Genomic DNA, 22,791 nt, shown 5'->3' on the forward strand with positions numbered 1-22,791 from the left:
AGATTTGCATTTCCCTGATGATTAGTGATGCTGGACCATCTTTTCATGTGCCCATTGGCCATCTGTATGTCTTTGAAAAAATGTTTATTCAGATCCTTTGTCCATTTTCAAATTGGAATTTTTTTTTTGGTATTGAGTTGTGTGAGTTTATATATTTTGGATATTAAGCCCTTATTGAATACATGATTTGCAAATACCTTCTCCCATTCATCAGCCTGCCTTTTCATCTTGGTGGTGGTTTCCTTTGCTGTGCAAGAGCTTTTGAGTTTGATATAGTTCCATTTGTTTATTTTTGCTTTTGTTTCCCTTGTCTTTGGAGTCAGATTCAAAAAAAGGTCACTAAGACTAATGTCAAGGAGCTTACCATCTATGTTTTCTTCTAGGAGTTTCATGGTTTTAGGTCTTAATACTCAAGTCTTTAATCTATTTTGAGTTAATTTTTGTATATGTATAAGATAGTGGTTCAGTTTCATTCCTTTGCATGTAGGTGTCCAGTTTTCCCAGCACCATTTATTGAATAGACTGCCGTTTTCCCATTGTATATTCTTGCCTCCTTTGTCGTGAATGAATTGACCATGTTTGCATGGGTTTATTTTGGGGATCTCTATTCTGTTCCATTGATCTATGTTTCTGTTTTTATGCCAATATTGTACAGTTTTGATCACTATAGCTTTATAGTATAGCTTGAAATCAGAAGCTTTTAAAAAAGCTTAACGCACCAGATGTATGTCTGCCAGTGGCCCAATTTTTAAGAGAACTGGTGGCACTGAAGAAGTGCAGTTGGGAACCAATGTCTGTGTTCTGGGCACAGCAGGATCTCACAGTCCCTGGTCCTTGGTGACTAAGGAGATAGCTTAGAAAGAGGTGTCTCAGTGGGAATGTGCTTAGTTTTCTTATCCGTAAAAACTAAAATTTTGAACATGTGCTGTTCTGAATCCAACACTCAATTATTTATTCTGTTCTAAGTCATGTGCACACCTGGGAAAATCCAGTGGTTTTCATTCATGGCTGCTCATTTACTCCTGACCACAGAATTTCATCAATTCTGAGATGCTGATATTTTTTCCATCTTTAACATCTCCAAAATTGAGATGCATCTTACATCTTTAGACATCTCAAGCATTTTGTTAGAGTTTAATTGGCTGAGTTTTTCTATCATATAATTCATAGCATATTAAATTTGCTGAAAATATGGCACTGGTTCCCAAACTTTGCTGAACTTGGAATCACCTGGCTATCTTTGAAAAATACTGATGCCTGGCGTCCACCCCCATTTATTCTGATGTAATAAGGCTGAGGTATGACCTGGGCATCAGGATTTTTAAAAGCTCCCAGGAGATCTAGCAAAGTTTGGGAACTGTTAAAATATGGTATTTCTTCAATACTATTTTTTCAAGCTTTTTTCAACTCCTAGGTTTCATGGACAGCATCCTTACAGATTCTGCTTATTATATATAGTACACTCCCCTGTTTCAATTAATGATATCTTTCCATCTGTATCCATTAATCATCCTTTATATCTTCATTAGATATATTTAATTCTCTTTCTCTTCTCCCATCCTTTAGGCTATTTTCATTAGATATAAAGGATGATTAATGGATACAGTTGGAAAGACATCATTAATTGTATGTCTTTCTATAATAAAATCTCATCTCCAGGAGATTTTGTCCTGTTATATCCTCAGCATCTAGCAAACCCAGGCACACTGTAGACACTTGATAAAGATTTGATGAACAAATGAATATTCCTTCTTTATAGTCAGTGCCCTGATAAAATCATTCCTCATACAATTTTTAATAAAAGTGTTTTGATATTCAGATGATTTCCACATCTGATCCTCTGTTTCCAGTGATCATCTTTCAAGTCCCAATTTGACATAAAACTCATTTCAAAACTTGAGCTCAGTGTTTTCTCTTCCTACCCAAATCCTAACGTCCCAGCCCTAGTCTTCCAATACCTATCCGTAGCATCGATTTCCTTCCTGAGTCTTAAGCTTATAGCCTTGAGTCATTTTCAAGCTTTGTCTTTTCTTGCCCTCTCCATATGTAGTTGCTCACTGAATTCTGTAATTTGTTTTTCTGAACATTCTCTTGAATTTTACCTTCCTTTAAACTTCCACAACACTGAATTTGTCTCCTTGGCTTCTATTTACTTGCTTTTCAAATGATCTCATACCAACATGCTAGCAACTGGCTCTAAAAAATGCTTATGGGAGTTATAATATACAGGTGTAAAGCATATTACAAAAATAGCCTAAAGGATGGGAGAAGAGAAAGAGAATTAAACTGTTGTAAAGTTCTTGTATTACTTGGGAAGTGGTAAAGGCATGAACTTAAAGTAGATTGTAATAAGCTGAAAATTCATATCTTGAAATATTTGGGGTAACTACTAGAAAAATAATCCAAGAACATATAACAAAATGAGTTAAGAGAGGGGAAATTTTTTTTAAAACTGAGTTATACAAAAAAGGCAGGAAAGGAGAAGGAAAGGAGAAATAACAGAAAAAACTTATGGATTAAATATAAAAAAATAGCACAATGGTAGACCTGAAAGAACAGAGAAAGAGAGCAACACATATCTGCTCACTAATTTTTAACAAAGATACCACTGCTATTTAGGGGTGAAGGATGATAATTTTAGTAAATGATACTAGATCAATTGCTTATCTATGGAAAAAATAAACTCGGACTTTTACCTCACATCATGCACAAACATTAATTCTACATGGATCATAGACCTAAATGTGAAAGGTAAAACAATAAGCTTCCAGAATAAAATTTAGGAGAACACTCTCATGACTTATAGGCAAAGATTTCATAATGAAGACACAAAAAGCGCTGGCCATAAAATAAAAAAACCTGATAAACGAGGACTTACTAAAATTAAAAACTTCTATAGTTTTGTTCATCATGACTAAGAGAATGAAAAGACAAGCCACAGAATGGGACATGTTTACATTTATTTAATAAAAGACTAGTGTTCATATTATCTTTAAAAAATCTATAAATCAACAAGGAAAATACATTTCATAGGGAAGATATATAAATGGGCCAATAAGAATATAAAAAGTGCCTTATATATCATTTGATATCTGGGAAATGCAAATTAAGTCATTATATTTTACTGCACATACACGAGAATGGGTAAAATTAAAATGCATTGGTAAGGATATGGAGCAACTGCAACTTGATTTACTGCTTGTGGGAGTGTATACTGGAGAACTGTTTGGCAGTATCTATTAAAGCCAAACATATGTCTACCGCGTAACACAACAAGGTACTTATCCAAGAGAAATGAGTGCACGCATCCACCAAAAGACATGGGCGAGAATGTTCATAGCAGTCTTATTTATAATAGCTCTAAACTGGAATCGATTCAAACATCCATAAAGAGGAAAATGAATAAATTAGTTATGGTTTATTCATACAATGGAATAATTTTCAGCAATAAAAAAGTAAATTATTATGACAATATGGATGATTCTCACAGATATAATGATGGGCAAAAGAAGCCAGAAACAAAGAATGACTATTATTTGATTCTATTTATATAAAGTTCAAGAACAAGCATAACTATTCTATCATGATAGAAGTTAGAACGGTGGTTACTTTTGGGGTCGGAGTATCAACTACAAGGAACCCAAAGTAGCCTTCTGGGGTGTTAGAAATAGTCTATATCTTACTCTGAGTGTTGATTACACAGGTGTTATTCATATATAAAGACTCATTGAGCTGAACACTTAAGATTTGATGTTTTCAGCAAATAATGCTACATCAATTGTATATCCACACAGAATAAAATGAGCCTGGTTTCCCACTTTGTTTCCTTGTGTATATGTAAGATATTTACAACATACAAATTAGAATCACCTTAAATTCCCAACAATGAGGAAATATTTAAAGTAAATATGATACATCCTTGTTAAAAATATGGCATTAAAAAAGTTTTAAAGAGGTTTGCTGCAAACCTCTTTAAAATGCCTACAACATTGGGTAAAAAGGGCAGACCACAGAAATTCTGTATAAAGAACGATCAAAACTATGTAAAAATGTGTGCAGAGAAAGTCTGGAAGGAAATAACACTGAAGTGTTAATAGTGGTTATTGTCTTGGGATAGTGAAATAATGGGTGGACTTATTTTTCTGCAGCTTGCAAAATTTTTGACTGTTGTAATAGCAGAATGGAATTTTAGAAATAAGTTTTTCCTTCCAAAATAAAAATTCTGCCCTTCAAGTCTTCTACCAACTGCTGCCTTGACTCATTACTTTTTAAAGCTTTTCTGTTTTCTGTTCTCCCTACAAAATGAATTTACTACTTCCTGTGGCTGGCTACACTGAAGCTTATCGCTTGCCACCTCCTCATCTTGTCCTGTCTTTGTTCCCAATTAAGAGAGAAGGCCTTTTGGCAGGATATTCTGTATTGTCAAGTTAATAAAGGATGTCCAGGGCAGGGAGGCTGTGAATGTTCCATTGCTGTTTAAGATAAGGGGTTGGTGTAAGAGTTCAGGTTTGTTTATAGGAGAAATGTGAGTTTTCATGCACCTGGTGGGTAAGCAATTATTCTAGAGTGGTGGTGAGAAACGTTTCATTTTAGATATGCCAAGAGGGGTAGCTGCAGCCTAAAGAGAATGCCTCCCCTCTGTTTCATAGGACCAGAGTTCTCCCCCATTCCTTGGGGATCCATAGATCCATAGACATGAAGCCTGCATTCTCTCTGCGGAATAGTAGCAGCAACTGGGCAGAGAAGAAACGAGCCTAGGGCTGTGACATTTGCAAGACACAAGAAAAAGGCTCCTTCTTGCGACTGTTAGAGGTTGGGGTTTAATGATTTCTGTAAGGAGAAGGGATGGATTGAATGGGTGGGAGGGAGGAGAGGAAGGACGTGAGGATGTCAGAGGAGGGAAGTGTTCCAGGTTCAGTGTGACTCCTTCTCAGCCTATAGTGTGTGTTCCTGCTGAGGAAAGGGCTTTGGAAAATGTAGGGAAGTAGCCTCCTCCTTCCTGGTCACTGAAGGAAAGAGAGGCAAAGAGCTGGTAAAAATGAGCTGCTACAGAAGATACAAGGAACTCAGGGAGCAGAATTCTAACCCCTTCGCCCTGGATTCAGCCAGAGTAGCTCCATTTTCATGTTTCACGTGTTCGTATCAGTTAACATTTACTACTTAACAAGACTTCCCAAAGCTCAGTGGCTTACAACAGCAACCTTTTATTTTGCTTATGATTCTGCAGGGCAGCCATTTGGGCTGGGCTGGGCTTGGCTGGGGGTCATTTTGGTCTGGACTAGGCTTGGCTGATCTCAGCAGGGGCTCACTCAGGAATCTTTGGTCAGCTTCTGAGTAACTGAGGCTGGTGGGCTGGGATGCCTGGGTTCTCTTCTATGTGACCTCTCATCCTCCAGCAATGGAGGAATAGCTCGGGCTCATTCATAAGGCAGCCCCTGGATTTCGGGTGCAGCATGAGAAGGCCAGCCCCAATTTATGCTCATTTCAAGTCTCTCCTTGTGTTCTGTTTGCTAATATTTCATTGGCCAAAACAGTCACACAGCCAAACCCAGATTTAAGGGAGAAATAGGCTTTATCTTAAGACTGCAAGAGCTGCACGGTTGCATTTCGGCTTGTACCCAGGGATGGGGAGAGGTTATGGTCATTTAAAATGTAGACCCTGCTCAGACCTACTGCGTCAAACCTCTGAAAAAGGGGCCTGGGCTTTGCCTCTTCATATCTGTCAGGTGATTCCCCCTCCTTCATATTTTAAAATGTTGATAGCTATAAATATTATGAGATACGTCTTTTAAAATAAAGCACAATAACATAATGTACATTTATGAACCTATCATTTCACTCAAAAGCTAGATTAACAATAATTTATTTATGTCTACCTATGTTCTTTTTTTCTATGCCTTCCCTTTTGCCTCCCACAAGGTAACATATTACAGTTTGTGTTTTCCATTCTATTAAAATTTTAAAAAATATAGTTTTCATCTGATTGGTGTCTATGCCTATACAACATATTGCTTAGTTTTGCTTCCTTTTAAAAAAAAATTTGGCTCCAAGAGGAAGTTTACTGTTTTATTTCCTGATTTTTTTTTTATTGTGATAAAGTGTATATAGAACATAAAATTTCTGATTTTAATGAGTCTTAAGTGTACAATTCAACAGCATTAATTACATTCACAACATTGTGCAACCATCACCACTGTTTCCAAAACTTTTCATCACCCCAAACAGAAACTCTGGACCCATTAAGCAATACCTCCTCACTCCTCCCTCCCTCCAGCCCCTGGTAACCTCTACATTTTTTCTCTATGTATTTGCCTTTTCTATATATTTCATATAAGTGGAATCGTAGTTTTTATGTGTGTGTGTGTTTGGTTTCTTATTTTACTTAGCATGATGTTTTCACGGTTTATTCATGTTGTAGCATGTATCAGAACTTCATTCCTTTTTATAGGTGAATAATATTCCATCGTATGTATATGGAATGTTTTGTTTATCCATTCGTCTGTCAAAGGACACTTGGACTGTTTCTACCTTTTGGTTATTGTGAATAATGCCACAATGAATATTGGCATAAAATGATCTTTTTGAGTCCTTGCATTTAATTACTTTGGGTATTTACTTAGAGGTGAAATTGCTGGATCATATGGCAATTGTTTCTTTTTGAGGAACCATCAGACTGTTTTCTACCAGCAATGTATGAGAATTCTACATTTTCTACATCCTTGCCAACACTTAATAGATATTTAACGGTGGCCATTCTACTGTGGTGTCTCACTGTAGTTTTAATCCACATTTCCCTAATGATAATTTCTAGTGACGTTGAGCATCTTTTCATTTGCTTATTGGCCATTTGTATATCTTTGGAGAAATGTCTATTCAAATCATTTGCTTATGTTTTAACTGGATCTCCTTTTTATTGTTGCTGTAGGAGCTGTTTATATGTTCTAGTTCTTAAATTCTTATCAGATCTATGATTTGCAAATATTTTCTCCCATTTGGAGATTGTCTTTTAGCTTTCCTGCTATTGTCTTTTGATGCATAAAAGTTTTTAATTTTGACAAAGCCCAATTTATCAATTTTTTATTTTGTTGCTTATAGTTTTGGAGTCATATCTAAGAATCCATTGCCAAGTTTTGCTTGGTTCTGAGCTCTAAGACAGTGGTATCGTTCTGAAAGTGATCTTCTGAACTTGCAGTTTTCTTTCAAAACTATGTTCTTCCATAGTTCATTCATTTTCATAGCTGCATAATATTCCATTTTAGGACCATACTATATACATAATTTACCCATTCCTCTATTAATGGACATTTGTGTTGTTTCCAGTTATTCGGCTATTACATCGGTGCCACCAAGGATATCCCAAAGTGATTCTTTTATGCACTCTAAGACCCACTTAGCTCTTTTTTTTTTTTTTCTTAAGGAATAAAGCAATTGAATAGCATTTAGGATACACAGGTGCAGACATTTGACTGAAACATCGAAATTTTCTCGTCTGCCTACTTGGATTAATTACTGGATTATAAAACCATAATAACACTGTCACTGAGTACAGTGTACGTCAGTCTGTGCTTCAGCTTTAATCATTTTCTATGATGTCTTACAAAAAGCAATCAGAGAAGACACAATAAATACATTTTACTGATTTCAGGTTGGAGAGCTTTTAAGCAATAGGGAGATGTCAACAGAGAATAGGGGAAATGATTGTGAAAAGGAAACACTTTCTTTAGAGCCCCATCTCAGCCAGGTTGCAGGAGTGTCTATAAGAGATTTGAAATAACTCAAAGAAGAGCTTTTTTTCAATGCTGAATATCCTCCAAAACAAAGAGATACAGATTGACGGTTCCTCCCCCAGTCCAGCACAGTGGCTGATTTCGGGAAGCTCTTTGGCAGCTACCTGAGGTCATAATGTGGCCAGGTTTATTTGAGGTTTGTAGAACAGCAGGGGGAAACTTAAGCATGAAGCAAGAGCTCAACACTTAACAGAGATGTTTGTGGCTTTGTTACCGGAAAATGCCAGTGACCTTAACAAGGCCAAAGTTGTGTAGACACAGGAATTACAAAATCAAGAAGTGGGTGGGATGTGGAATGAGATATTACAGGCATAAAAGCATCAGCAGGTGGACCCCACAGCACTGTTCTTCCAGAGGCAGAACAAACCAAAGATGAGGTGAGTCCACGGATCTGCCCATTCCCCCCTCTTCTCTTGTTCCTTCTTTGCATATATCTTTTATCTACATGACAGGCCAGGTACAGAGGCCTAAAGGAGAGACGTAGAAGTATAACAACAGCAAATGGGCTAAATTACAGTGAATTAAAGGGTGTAGTGTTTTAAATCCTCTGCTTTTCTGCATTCATAAAAGATAATGCTTTCAGATACTGCTGTCTTTGCAGACCTGACTTACTCTGAGGAGTATCTTTTTCCTTGAGGTATGAAGTTTTCATCTTCATAGATGACAGTAGCTCCCATGGTGGGCTTCCTAGCATTTTGAATATATTTCTTAGCAGGTTTTTCTCTTTTTAAAAAATGTATAAGACAACCAATAGTGACACATTTGATTGGCACAATTAAGGCACTTAGGTTTTGTAAAAATAAAAAGGTTTTTTTTAAATGCTGAAACAGCAAGACTAGAAGCTTACAACCAAGCAATCTCTGACTAGTTGACATCTGTCAGTGGGATGGTTGCCTGGTAGATGTGGCCTGTGCATTGATGGCCAGTCATGCTTTCAGAAAGCTGGTTATCTTCCAGGTAACCTTCGGGCATTTAGGAGTTTGATATACCATTTCTTGAAGGCAAATTATCATAAAATAAGAGAAACAGCTATATATTTTAAATGAAATATTTAAAAAAACTTTTTCTTATGGAAAATTTCAAAAAGTAGAGACCAGTATAGTGAACCCCCACGTTCCCATCTTCAAGTTTTCCATTTTATTTGCAGTGTCCTTGTAGCACAGGACTTGAGAGGTGCCTGAGAAGGTTCTCTTTGTTGGAAAGCTTGTTTTACCAATTTCATGTCTTCTGTATGCTGCCAGAAATTGCAGCCCGCACAGTGTGCCTTCCTATCTTGGTGGTTCCTCTCTGAAGCTTATGTAGAATTCCCACGGCAGAGAGCTTGTTGAACCTGGGTGTACTGGGAAGCTGTAAAGAGTGTGTGTGGGTAGGTGGAGGACAACTTCTTGGTCCTAGCACTTCTATATATCGACTTTCTTTTCTGGCTGCCTAATGGGAGGAAGGGGGGGGGGTGTGTGTGTGCGCGTATGTGTGTGTGTGTTGTGTGTAGGGAGACTAGCAGTGTATGAGAATTCTAAATTTTCTACATCCTTGTCAACACTTAATATATATTTAACTGTGGCCATTCTAGTAGGTGTGAAGTGGTCTCACTGTAGTTTTGGTCTGCATTGCCCTAAAGACATTCTCTAGTGATGGTGAGCATCTTTTTGTATTGTGTGTAGTGTGTGTGCAGGGAGATTAGCTTTGCACTTCTTCCTGTCTTCTCTCTGCAGTGCCCTGGGTGTTCTCATCACCCTCCTGCTCTGCGGGCAGCTTTTCGCAGTGGATGTTGGCAGTGAGAGCACAGATAATCCAGTTGGCAATGAGAGCACAGATAATCCAGTTGGCAATGAGAGCACAGATAATGCAGTTGGCAATGAGAGCACAAGTAATGCAGGTAGGTCTTTGGGTATGCGCAGGAGCTGTACATCCAGCACTGCTGTGTCTGAACCTATCAGATCTGCACCCTCTCTTCAAGAACACCCAGATCCCCTCTTCTCATCTTTATCTCTGGTCTTTCAATACCATGAAGAACAGTGCGGAGCCAGCCAGAAATAAGGGGACATTACCATTCCCTCGGCTTCCATTTGGAGTGGAGGGATGCTGACATGCAGAGCAGCTTCCTCTCACCTAACTTTCCAAGGGTCTCTGGGAGCAATTTCCAAATATTAACCTCCTTTTCCTATTTTTCTTTGCAGATGACAGCTGTCCAAAGCCCCCCGAGATTGCAAATGGCCTTGTGGAGCACTCAGTTCGCTATCACTGTAAGGCCTACTACAGACTGCGTACTGAAGGAGATGGTAAGAGCTGGGCAAATGTCCCCACAACTTCCCCTTCCTGGCACTTCCATGATGAACGGGCCAGGAGTGGTTGGCCAGAAAGTTCAAGTGTTATCCTTGGATCCAGACTTAGATTCTAATAAGGATTTTGTTACCAGTAGCTGTGGCCTTTTGAGAAAATTGACTTTGCTCAGTCCCAAGTTTTGTCTTTTGCTAAGGGAAGGTGATGCCACATAGGCTACCCATCTCAGTGAGAGCTACATCTATAAAATGAGATGTGGCAAAACAACAAATGATGGTGACAGTGATGACAATACGTAGTCTTTACTTTAGTGAATACTGTGTTCCCGGCATTGTTCTAAGTGCTTTACATTTATTTGCTCGCACAGTCCTCACAACACCCTCTACAGAGGTACTATTATTATTATTCGCTTATGAGGAAACGGAGGCACAGAGAGGTTGAGTAACTTGCCCAAGATTGGGTAGCCTGTAAGAGGTAGGGTCAGGATCTGAATCTTGATGCTTCCCCTGCACTGCCGTGACCACAGTTCTGTCATGCTGGACTTCACTGGTGCCCAGTACTTGGATTCTAGTACAGTGCTCTTCCCTTCCTCTTCCTCTGCCCTTTCCTTATTTTCCTTCTCCTCCAATTCTCTTTAAATATCTTCTCTCTCCACACTAGGTCCAGATTCAATTTCCCTTTTAGCTCATTTCTTTCCTTTTGTTTCAGGAGTGTACACCTTAAACAGTGAGAAGCAGTGGACAAATAAGGCCATTGGAGAGAAACTTCCTGAATGTGAAGCAGGTAGGAAGCCGAGAGCCCTGGGAAGCAGACCAAGGATGGGTGCTGAGGGTCCAGCGCTTGGGCAGGCATCTTGGTTGGAATATTGTAGAGGCACAAGCCAAGAGAAGGGACCAGGGAGAACCACAAATGGCCAGGTGGAGAACTGAGCAATTAGGTGATGAGTCTCCAGTAAAGTTCTCCAAGGATCTTATTCATTTGGGTCTGCAGGGCACTGACTGAATCTACTGCCCCAGAGGATCAGGAGATCCTATGTGTACAGGAAGCCTGCCTAGAGAGCCCAGGGTCAAGGGAAAAGCCAGCTCCAGGAAGAACAAGTCAAGGGAGGACATAACAAATCCTTAATCCATGGAAGTATGACAGGAGGCTAGAGACGGATTAGGACTTTTGTTTCTTGTTATTAGGAAGAGCTACTGCTCTCTCCTTTGCCCTCTCAGAACAAGAGGATTTTGCCTACCCTCTTCTGCTATTAGTGATGTAGAACTAACCTGCCTTGTATTAATTGCAGTATCTATAAAATCTGAGTTGTAGCCAATACCGCTACAGATCCCTCTTTATTCAGAGAGAATGACTTAGTATAGCTCCTTGCCCTTACAATGCATTTCAAAGAATTGTGGACATGTTCTTGCGACAAACTGCTTAAATGAACGTACAGTTCATCAGCCAAGGTTTGAAAAACAGCATTGTTTCTTTTGTGAGTTAGGAAAGCAGGACATCAAACTGTCTTAGTGATGGAAACAATTTTTTAAAAAAGGACAATTTTAAACTGTAAACACTGGAAACGAGAGGACGGATGGTAAGGGCAAAACATGTAAATATTCCTAGCTCTGAAAACATGAACCAGGATAGTTTAGACAGCTGCGACAGCCAATGCCTTTAGCCCTCTCCCAGACCGAGACACTCACGTTGCTGCTGATTTCCTTGTTCTTCCTGACAGTGTGTGGAAAGCCCAAGTTCCCAGTGGATCAGGTCCAACGGATCCTGGGTGGATCAGTGGATGCCAAAGGCAGCTTTCCCTGGCAGGCTAAGATGATCTCACACCACAATCTCACCTCGGGAGCCACACTGATCAATGAGCAATGGCTGCTGACCACGGCTAAAAATCTCTTCCTGGGGCATACAGATGATGCAAAAGCCAAAGACATTGCCCCTACTCTAAGACTCTATGTGGGGAAAAATCAACTTGTGGAGGTTGAGAAGGTGGTTTTCCACCCTGACTACTCCAAGGTCGACATTGGTCTCATCAAACTCAAACAGAAGGTGCCAGTTGGTGAGAGTGTAATGCCCATTTGCCTACCTTCAAAAGATTATGCGCAAGTGGGGCGCTTGGGTTATGTGTCTGGCTGGGGGCGAAATTCCAACTTCGCTTTCACTGAGCTACTGAAGTACGTCATGCTGCCTGTGGCTGACCAAGACAAATGTGTAATACACTATGAAAAAAGCACAGTGCCCGAAAAGAAGGAACCAAAGAGCCCTGTAGGAGTGCAGCCCATACTGAATGAACACACCTTCTGTGCTGGCCTGTCCAAGTACCAGGAAGACACCTGCTACGGCGACGCTGGCAGCGCCTTTGCCGTTCATGACGCGGACGACGACACCTGGTATGCGGCTGGGATCCTGAGCTTTGATAAGAGCTGTAACGTGGCTGAGTATGGTGTGTATGTGAAGGTGCCCTCCATCCTGGACTGGGTTCAGAAAACCATGGCTGACAACTAATGCAATGCTGGCTGGAAGCCCTTGCCTGGACACAAGGTTCCTCGGTGGAAGAGGGAAAGCTGGATGGGAGTGGAGGGGATAAAACATGGTGTGAAACTGATGGTTTCCGGCCCTGCATGGCTGGGTCAATCAATAAAGAACTTTGTTTTGACTCATTTATGTTGTTGTTTTTTTAAGTCTTGAGCCTTTTTATCCTCATTTATGGTATGGCAGCAGCCAAGTGGCACGGAGTCTACTGGGAGTATGGCAGAAAACACCCCAGGCCAACTGGAAATCCCTAATGTGATACAAACTGTCCCACTGTGGCCACCCACTCATTGAGTGCCTACTGAGACAGGCCTCAGAAAGGTCATCGTTATCTTTGTTTTACCAACAAGTGAACAGAGACTCACAGAAGTTAAGTGATTTCCTTAAGGTTACACAGATATTAGTGAAGCTGAACCTTGAACCTAGATCTGTCTGAATACAAACTGCATCCTGGTGAGGAAAGTGCTAGCTCAAAGTAGGATGAAAACAAGTGTTCGGTACCTCATCATTTGTATTCCAACACACCAGCACTTCAGAAAAGATGGTGCAAAGGCAGGATCTCTGGACTTGCTGGGTCCAAATCATAGCTTGGCCATAAATTTGCCAATTGACTTAAACTCCCTGCCCATCAGTTCCCTGGTCTCTTCTATGAGGAGCTTAAACCAGATAATCTCTAAAGTTCCTACCAGCAATGACATCCTGGGACTTGGTAAAGGGTGAGTCATCTTTCTGGGATTTGCCTCTTTTAATAACTTTATGAAGAATTCTCTCTCTTCCAGGGTCCCCTGGCACAACTTGCCACCACTTGGGCAAGTTGCTACTTTTCTCAAAACCTCGTGAGGGCTATTGGGACTGACTTTCCAGAGTGAGAGAACAGATGCAGAGCTGGAGGGCAGTGGGCCAGGCAGCATGTGACCTGGATGGCAGCCACTGACTTTCTTGCCAACAGAAGCCCAGTTCTGTGCAGGGTGGCACTGTCACTGCAAGCCTATCCCTCTTGCCAGATGCTTCCTTTCCCAGCCTTTTCTCCAGGAAGAGGTGACCATGCAACCTGGTTCTGACTGATGTGGCATAGAAAGCAGGCTGTTGGGTGCTTTTGTGTCCTTCGCTGATGAAAAAAGAACCACAGGAACGAGACCAAAAAAACCTCTTTTACCACCGCCTCCATTTTTTCTTCTCCCCCTACTTTTATGGTAATCATGATGCACGGAACTGCAGCAGCCATCTTAGACCATGACCAGCACTGGGATGAAGAACAGATATGCAGATAACGATAAAAAGAACCTGGTCCATGATGATGCTATTGAGCTACTGAGTGAACTCTAGTCCTGCCCGTCCCACCCCCCAGACTTCTATGAATAAAACATCATTGCCTGTCACTGTTAGTTGGATTTTGTCACAGTCTAAGTCATATAGTATATGACGTGTGGCAAGTGCTCAGATACTAGCAAAAACTCAAAATGTGCATGAATAAAATTCTATCCTCTTTCCTCCTGAGAGCTTCAGGGAATGTTTCTCTGAAGTCCTGATTTGTTTTTGTTCCTATATTAGTTGCTTTCTATTCCTTAAGTACTGAGTGCACTTTGTATTGAGTGCATATTGTATGCTTCAACCTATTTTGGATGCTATGTAAACAGGAATAACTCCTGGATGGTAGTAAAAAAGGCTTCGAAGAGGGAATGCCTGAACCTTAAAGGAGAGAAAGAGGTTCTCCTGCAAAGAGGAAGGGCATTTCAGGAGGGGGCCCCAGGGGGAAGAAGGCCCCAGGGCTGGAGGTGGCAGGGAGTGTTCAGAGAGCTACACAGAGTACAGAGTCACAGAAACCTGAGTGGGAGGGCAGGAGATGCTGCTGGGGAGGAAGGCAGAGGAGAAAATTAAGAAAAGGCCAAAGGTTTTTCTTGTATTATTTTTCTCCTGAGAGGTGACCAGAAGCCACTTAATACAATCATGTAATTCTTCAAGAAAACTGGGGTGACATATTCTTCACGAAACTTAGTGCTGACGATACTGCCAGAAAAAAATGTGTAACTGTATTCCAAGCAGCTTTTTAATATGTTTGTATGATTTTTCAGTTTCTGGCTATTCTCTTTCACAGATCTAGAATACAGGTCTAAGTCCTTCGTTGATCTACTAGCTTTAATCTGTTGAAAATTATCAATGGATCTGGAGAGTTCATGTGAGAACTTCACAGTGAAGGCCAGACTGATGAGAGAATAGTGACATCAGGTGGCATTTTACACCATGAAAAGGAGAGACCATATTTTAGTATGATAAGAAGGTATACTGGTGACAGGTCAGAGTACTGAAGGCTTATAGCAGAAAAGAGTTCAGTTGGAAGAGCTGCCTGTTTGCAAGCGTTCCAGAACCTTCATCTGGGAGACCCTTAAGAGCAAGACCCTTATCTTTGTGAAATGGAAGCCTCAAACAGCTTGCATTCGACTCCTGGTAAAGGGTAGGTTTCTTCCAAGTGGGAAAAGCAGCCCCTATTCTTTCTAGCGTCTCTTTCTAGTCATGAGCCCTTGAAGCACAATTTTGTCTCAGGAAGAGGTGGAACTCTGACTTCTGGGAGAGATCTGTTCCTACTTACTAAGGATAGTTAAATTTTTGTTTAGCTCAAACTGGGTGCTAGATAGTGTTAATTCTTTTATTTTAAGCTCAAATTGGGAACTCAAATCTCACTTCTTGGGCAATTTAATAACGCAAAAGGTAGTAAATTTGCAAACCAAGACACTGTTTTCAAAGTCTGAGCCAGAAAGACTCCAAAATAAAACAAACTTGCCTGCTATCAGTAAACAATTATTCACTCCAAGAGAAACTGGGACAATTAGGACTGGAGATAAGACAGCATGAGGAAAATAAATCTATGAGGAATGAGGAATGGGTGAGCATGATGCAAACAGGGGTGTGTATATGTACACATCTAGAGAAGAAAATAAGTATTTCTGCTCTCATGGCAACTGATCTTCCATTTTACTTGTGTATCAAATAAACAGTTAAATCAAATTGTATTAGCCGATGTTTAGAATTCAGTATTATGTTAAGGGATGAAGAAAAGCACAATATAAAGAGAAGTCAAACAAATCATGCTGGGGAAATTGACCATGGCTGACTCGACTGCTCTGCACAGAGTAAACACTCAGGCTTCCCAGATCGTCACAGTCCTGGCGGGGTCTTCTACGTGGGGCTGGTACTTTCTATACGAGTCAAATCTCTCCTCCACTGGGACACTCAACGCGTTTCCAAAGGATTCCAGAATAACAGCACAGCTGCGTTCAGGCAGTTTTGAGATGTGCCTTTCTCTTCACCTCTGACAGTGGCAAACATGCTAAATGTCTTGATAGAGAAGGTCATATTTGGGAATATTCTGGGGATCGATAGGACTTTGGACAATAAGTTTTCCCCTCATTGCTCCTCGATAAATTACTTCAATCAAATCTATGAAGTCTTGTTTGGTTTTGAAACTTCCCACAAACTTAGTGTGATCTGGAGACCTAAGTAGCATAGAAGAGAAATAACCTTGCTCAGAAATTTTAATAATGACTTGCCGAAGACCTCCAGGATAAACAAAATGAATAGTAGCTCTAGGACTCTCTTGTCAGGGAGACTCTAGACACAAGATCCGACACTGACTCTTCCATTCGCGATTATGGGACCCATTTGATACATGACTAAAACCAGTGCTGCGGGCCCCTGAGACAGCACGTAAGCCCTATCATGTGAAAAGCTTCTGCTCAAAATCTGTTTTAATCACTTCTCATTATCAATTCCCTGAGTGTTGGTGTGGGCATAGTTTTGTTGTTGTGTTTGACTAGGCACTGTGCAAAGCTCACTAACTAGTCATAGTCTTCAAGTTCCAGTCACTTCTACTTTTCAGTAGTGGATATTATTATTACTATTTTTTTTACTATTTCAAACATTAAGTATGCATACTGTGTAAATTTTTTTTTTTTTAGGAAAAATAACCAGTAAGGCCAGAGGCCACATTTCAGTGGCTATGCTAATCACACGTATGGATATATATGCATTTCTTTTTGTCCCAATAATGGGAATCATATCATATATACTATTTTGTAATGTGCTTTTTCCAACTAACATATGAATATCCATGCAGCCAGTTTTTCCTAGTTTTAGGATTATTTTCATTCAGATAAATTCCTGGAAATGAAATTGCTGGGTTAAAAATTTTACATGGTTTTAAGGTGTTTAGTATGTAGTGTCATAGACTGCCCTCTAAAAAGATTGCACCAAATTAATACTTACATCACCTGTATTCTAGAATAAATAGCTTTAGAATACTTAAAACGTAATATAACATTTTACACACTTTCAAACTGATAATGACAAAGCAGGTACACAGGTCTAGAAAAGTAAACATCTCAACCACATTAAGAAATGATAAAAATTCTGGATATATTCAAAGTAAATATTAAGTACTCGAATGCTGATTGAATGGAGTAGAAGGCATTAAAGAGATTTCATGTTACTTATTCTTGACAGGCTTTGCTGAAGAATAACTTCAAAATTCTCTGAGTGGCAGGAGATAGGAAACTTGGCAAGAGAGAAGCATGTCTTAGTTTGCTGGAATACTTTTTTAATAAATGCAACCTACTAGTCTAAGTCTAAGAATGACATACTTTGTTTTAAATGAAATTCCTGGGAAACTTTTAAGAAAATAATTCTGTATTTTCTAGACTGAAGGATGGGTAATGCCTCATGACCTATATTATTCTTTCAAACTTAAGTCGGAAATTAAAATTTGCCAATCATACCAGAACACTCATTTTGCATCAAGTTTCACGTAAAAAATTGGAGAGTGCATCAACTAAGGAAACACTACCAATACAAGATTCACAGGGTCACCACTGCATGCAAATCGGTGAGTTACCGAAACTACGTAAGGGAAACTTTCTAGACTGCAATAACTTCATATCGACCTAACTTACCCATAATCCACTTTCATATGCTGCCCATTGAAGAAAAACACAGTAGATGGAATATAACTGATGTCAAAATAGTGTGTATAAACTGGAGTTTGGTCCACATCTACCAGATATATAGCAGCCATTTTACTCAAGTCAGAAGACGTCTTAGAAAGCTGCAAACAAGGAAAGAGAAGTAGGTTACATTATGAGAGGTAGCCGATGTTTCTTCTGTGAAACTTTTTAATAGAATATTCTGTTTGAAAAAAATTCCTGGGCCAAGAATCTAGCCTGTTTGAATTCCACATTAGACACAGTATATTATCAGTCAGAGTCTGAATCATTGTTGGTAGGGTTATGAAAGGGCCCAAGGTAAACTGTGTGAATATATTCCTTCATTTCTTTTCTATTTCTTATTGTAAAGTTTTTATAAACTGTTTAATTTATAAAACCCATACTCAAACAAATAAAAAACACAACTCATGTAAACATGTACTGCACTGAAATTCTCCCAAATCTCTTTCCTTCCAATCCCCTCTCCAAATGATAATTATAAACAAAAAGCAAATACTTACATGGTACTTATGTGCTAACTGTCCTAAGTACTTTATACTTTTAATCCATTTAATCCTTATAACACTCCTACAAGATATGCATTATTATAGTCCCCATTTTATAGGTGAGGAAACTGAGGCACAGGAAAGTAATCTGCTCCTGGTCACACAGCCAGTAAGTAGTAAGGCTGGGGTTTGAACTCAGGCAGCTTGGCTTCCGAGTGTGTACTCCTGACCTCTAGTGCTAGTCTTCCACTACATCTGAGGGTATAATTCCGTGGCTCTTTCCCGCCTCTGGAGTAACATAACATAATCTCATTTAATCACAGTAATAAGGATTCTTACATTGCATTCACATAGTGGGTGTCAGCAATAGAAATGAAGGAAGAAAACTCAGTTCTAGGGTCTCTCTCCATGACAAAAAGAGACAAGAATAAACCTATTTTGTCCTATGCTGCCCTCCTTTCTCATCAGAGTGTGAAGATGTGTTGTGAAGTCAGAGACTGTCATCAGGCACACACTGGAGCAGCACACTGGTAAAGCATATTTGCAGGAAAAGAAAACAAAGTTCAAATCTCAGCTCTACAATTTCTAGTCCTGTGCCTGTGGGAGGTCACTTGATATCGCTGGCATTCCTCTCCCCCCAGGGAACAGTAATTGTAATGTTCCCAATGTTGTGAGCACTGAGTAAGATGATGTTCATAGAAGCTTGTTAACTATGTTTCTGGTCTTCTACTGCCTTGTTGGTGGAGTGGAGCTTTGACAGCTGCTAGTGGGGAAGGACATCCAAGACAGATTGAGCACAGTCACAGATTTAGGGGTTCAGCAATTAATGAAAGCATGCTAACAAACGAACAGCTATATCTCCAGGCCCTGCCTGCGCCCTTTCATGTACTTTGCATATGTTGAAGTGAGAGTGTATAAGTTTTTAATAAAAACCATTTATTTAAAAAATTCACTTACAATATCATCTAGCTGCAGACAAACAGGATCCTCGTCTCTCCCAAACCTGAGAACCAACACCTTCTCTGCAGTGCTTTTTATCGCTTGGTCAACTTCTTTTTTGCTAGTCAGCTTGGGCAATAGGAAGCTCATCTTGAAATGATCCAAATATTAATCCTCACTGTCGGTCCTGAAATAAAGTTGCAGTATTTAAAGGCAGATCAAGTGCGTGAGTCCTAATTTAAAAAAATAATTTAATTTTGGAGTAGGTAATGTGTATGTTTTTTTCCAGGGGAAAAAAGGATTTCATACAACACAGTATTAAAAAAGTAAAAAGAACAAACTAAATGCACAAATAGGTGGCAAATAAGTCCACCAGTTTAAAAAGCAACAATATAGAAAGGTATACTATGAAAAATCTCCATTCCTCTGTCTTCTCTCAGTTGGCCTAGTTCCCACTGCCCCTTTCTCCTCATACCAGGTAACACTTTCATTAGTTTCTCATGTATCTTCTAGAGTTTTGTGATGCATTCACTAGAAAATATAAATATGCATTCTTGTTTTCTCATTCTTTTACCCCGCCCAAAGTAGCCTTTTCCACCAGTGTTTAAGCAGGAAAGAGACGAAATCCTCAAAATTGGTCCTTTGAAGACACTTCCATTAAGGAAGGGTATAGGAAAACTGGGTTCAGTGCTATATCCTGGGGCTAGTAACAGTGGAATGCTGTTCCCACCTCTAGGCCTGAAGAAGCCATTGGAGGGAGTTTCCAGAACTGTGTGGTGATTGATGAATAGATAAGGCCACTGTATATAAGGTCGGCCTGCATGCAGTTAAGGGAATCAGCCACTCCCCTCCTCCACCTCTGATCGCCACTGGTTGACTCCAACTGGAACCAAAGGGTAGGGGAGCTAAGGAGGTAAGCAACCCTTCTGGTCCCACAGCAGTCTAGAGGAGGAGAAAGAGTGGCTCTAGAGGGGGCAAATGACAGCCTTCCAGCACACATATGACGTCCTTATTCACTCTTCTGAACTTTGCACTTTTTTAAATCTAACATATAAAGATCTTCCCATATTGCTATACATAAAATTTACAATTTCTTTGTCACAGCAGCATACAATTTCATGCATGTACCATACTTTTTAAACAGTCACTTTATTGATGAACATTTGTATTACCTTGAATCCTGGTTTAAAGATCCTTGGTGCATATCTTACTAGGTGCCTCATCGCATGGCAAACAGATTAAGAATATGTAAAAACCACACATACGCACACACAAAAACAAATTATAAAATACTGATAGAAAGGGCCCAATCCAACCCCCTATTTTACAGATTAGTTTGCATATAGTTACACTTCCAGCTACAAGAACAAGGACTAGAATGCAGACCACCAAATTCTAGTCCAATGTTCCTTCTACTTTTGATTAGGAAACTCTAATCAAGGAGCTTTATTTTTGAGTCCATCCACGAGAAACCCGTTGAAATACTTGATATTTTGAATTCATTTCCAACATTGGCTAATGCTATGAAAAGGGAGGATTTCTTCTCCTACCTTTTGGTGACAAGTCACATTTTAAGATATGAATTAATAGGAATTCATACAGGAAATAAAATTATAACAGTAATAGATCATAATTTAAATAGGGAAGGTGACTGCCAGGAGGGGCTTTATCAAATGTGAGTGGCTGAACAAATTATTGATGAAAGTCAAAGAGGGGTCTGTCCCACTACTAGAATTCAAACAAACAGCAACTCCTGTACCTTACTGACAAAGAGGAGGAAGTGAAGGGAAGACAAAGCTGTGGAGGGGGTGGGAACTGGATAAATACTAGAAGGAGGAGAGGGAAACTGAGACCACAGTTAAGGAAATGTCCACAGAAAAGGATACCAAAAGAGAAGTTACAAAAAGGAGGTATAAATGGATAATAAATATATTTGGAAAGTTAAGCTTTACTAGTAAGCAAAGAAAAACAAATTAAAAGATATATTTTAAAAAGCTATGAAACTGGCAAAGATTAAGCAATAATGGCAAGAGTGTGAATGAAGGGTATGCATTCATGGTCCCTGCTGGAATATAGAGAAACAAAGCTTTTCTTGAAAGAAAGCTGAAAGACATACTCTTCGATCAACAATTACAACTAGTTTTGAGAATTAGTTCTTAGTAAATAATCAGACATACGCACAATGGATACTTATCACAATTGTAATGGTGAAAAACTGGAATAAACTTAAATGGCCATTTAATAGGAGACTGGTGAAATAAAAGACAGTACCATCTTGCAATGTGCTATTATACAGCCACTAAATGTTTAGAGATGAACATTTCAGAAACTGAAAAGTCCTCATGATAAAGAAAAAGTTATACCATAGTGTGATTCCACACTTTCTATTAGGTACAAAAACCTAACCGAAATGCAAAAGTACATATTTAGAAAGAAAAATAAGGAATGAATGCCCCAAGACACCATCAGTGACTATTTCTTTGTGAACAGACACGTGATTTCTATTTACACCGGAGTGCACGTCTTTATTTTTCCAAAATATTCGATACTGTTAACCCTTGAACAACGCGGGGGTTAGGGCGCCAAGGACGCGCGCGGTGGAAAATTCACGTACAACTTAAGACGGCCCGCCACATACACGTATTTCCAACCGCGGATCCAAAATACAGCTGACCCGTGAAAAACGCGGGTTCAAACGGAGCAGTCCAACCCGCGCTGTTCAAGGGTCACGGATACATTTTTAATGATGTCTGTGGTTGGGCTACTCCTGGCCCAAAACGGCTAGGGAAGACGGTACTTACTTTATTTGTACAAGTCGCCTCCCTCTACTTCAGGACTGTCAGCAACTTGGGCTCCTTTTCTAAAGAGTCGGGAACGGGCGGCTCCTTTCCTCTGCCGGAACCGGCACAGAGGCCCAATTCCAAAGGAACGTGGGGCTGTTGCCTAGCAACCGTCGGGGCCACTTAAAGAGACGGAAACGGAATAGGAAAACGCACAGGCGCAGTAGTCGAACGCGCGGTCGTCCCTGTTCTACAGCCCAATAAACAGGAAGTTACTCTGGTCAGCATCCACTTTATCCGGCTTCGACCGGATGCCTTAGAGTCACTTCCGCCCTTATTAAACATGACCGACTTTTCTTTTCCCTCCCACCACCTCAGACTAGAGGCGGGACCTCGTCCGTTAGACCAAATGTGATTGGTCGCAACGAGACTCCGAAGTGTCTTGATCAGAGTGCCAGAGGAGGGCACTCTAGCCTTAAGGACCAGGTCGCGTTATATCCCATAGTTCGAGCCAGGCACCCGCATTTTCCGGGTTGCTCTCTATGGTCTCTTTGGGCACATAGAAGGGGCCGCACAAAGTATTATGGGACAATAATGGCCGCTTTCAAGGTGTGAGTTTTCGCTCTCTAAGGCTATCGGAGTGAGGAGTGGCGGCGCCGGCGCCCCAGAATCCGGGACAGAAGGGCCCGAGAATCGGGCTTGGTGAGGTGAGTGTCCCTTCTTCCTTCCTGACCTGCCCTTCGCCAAACATGGCGGCTCCAGGTGGCGGATATCGGTCCGTCGTTCAGGTTCGGGCCTGGGTTTGCAAAGTCTCGTTCCTGTCACTCAACTTGCCTTACTCAACCTAGGGATGCTGCGCAGGTCCGGCCTGGCCCGTCTTTTCTCATTTTTCTGGTTATGTACTGCTGCCTAGCGCGGCCTCACTGAGGTCCAGGGATGCTGCCCATGGACACCCTTCTTTAGGTTTCTGCATTAGCCCACTCCCAGACTGACGCCGAGCCCA

The 22,791-nt window shown here is 40.4% G+C and overlaps 3 protein-coding genes across 5 annotated transcripts in view; 2 read left to right on the forward strand and 1 right to left on the reverse strand.

Annotated features, from left to right (window-relative positions):
• The window catches only part of TXNL4B (thioredoxin like 4B), a 37,107-nt gene extending 15,042 nt beyond the window's left edge, over window positions 1-22,065 (reverse strand). Inside the window, exons 1-4 of one of the 2 annotated variants that reach the window (XM_011380691.2) lie at window positions 21,810-22,054; window positions 19,027-19,195; window positions 17,534-17,685; window positions 15,537-16,081 (exon numbers count right to left, since the gene is read on the reverse strand). In XM_011380691.2, the coding sequence (XP_011378993.1) occupies window positions 15,916-16,081; window positions 17,534-17,685; window positions 19,027-19,158 (450 nt within the window). In that variant the 5' untranslated portion in view covers window positions 19,159-19,195; window positions 21,810-22,054 and the 3' untranslated portion in view covers window positions 15,537-15,915. Of the gene's footprint in view, window positions 1-15,536; window positions 16,082-17,533; window positions 17,686-19,026; window positions 19,196-21,809 lie in introns of those variants that run through there. The other variant, XM_011380690.2, reaches the window with a different exon arrangement.
• Window positions 8,160-12,563, forward strand: LOC105305850 (haptoglobin). The gene is made up of 5 exons (XM_011380692.2): window positions 8,160-8,164; window positions 9,500-9,663; window positions 9,965-10,066; window positions 10,776-10,850; window positions 11,785-12,563. The coding sequence occupies exons 1-5, from the start codon at window positions 8,160-8,162 to the stop codon at window positions 12,561-12,563; spliced, it is 1,125 nt and encodes a 374-aa protein (XP_011378994.1).
• A 190-nt stretch (window positions 22,066-22,255) lies between the features above and the next one.
• DHX38 (DEAH-box helicase 38) overlaps window positions 22,256-22,791 on the forward strand; it is an 18,672-nt gene continuing 18,136 nt past the window's right edge. The window contains exon 1 of one of the 2 annotated variants that reach the window (XM_011380698.2): window positions 22,256-22,495. The gene's annotated coding sequence lies outside the window, so the exon portion shown is untranslated. The remainder of the gene's footprint in view (window positions 22,496-22,791) is intronic. The other variant, XM_011380697.2, reaches the window with a different exon arrangement.

Source organism: Pteropus vampyrus, unplaced genomic scaffold (genome assembly GCF_000151845.1).
Source record: "Pteropus vampyrus isolate Shadow unplaced genomic scaffold, Pvam_2.0 Scaffold399, whole genome shotgun sequence".
NCBI classification, from domain to species: domain Eukaryota; kingdom Metazoa; phylum Chordata; class Mammalia; order Chiroptera; family Pteropodidae; genus Pteropus; species Pteropus vampyrus.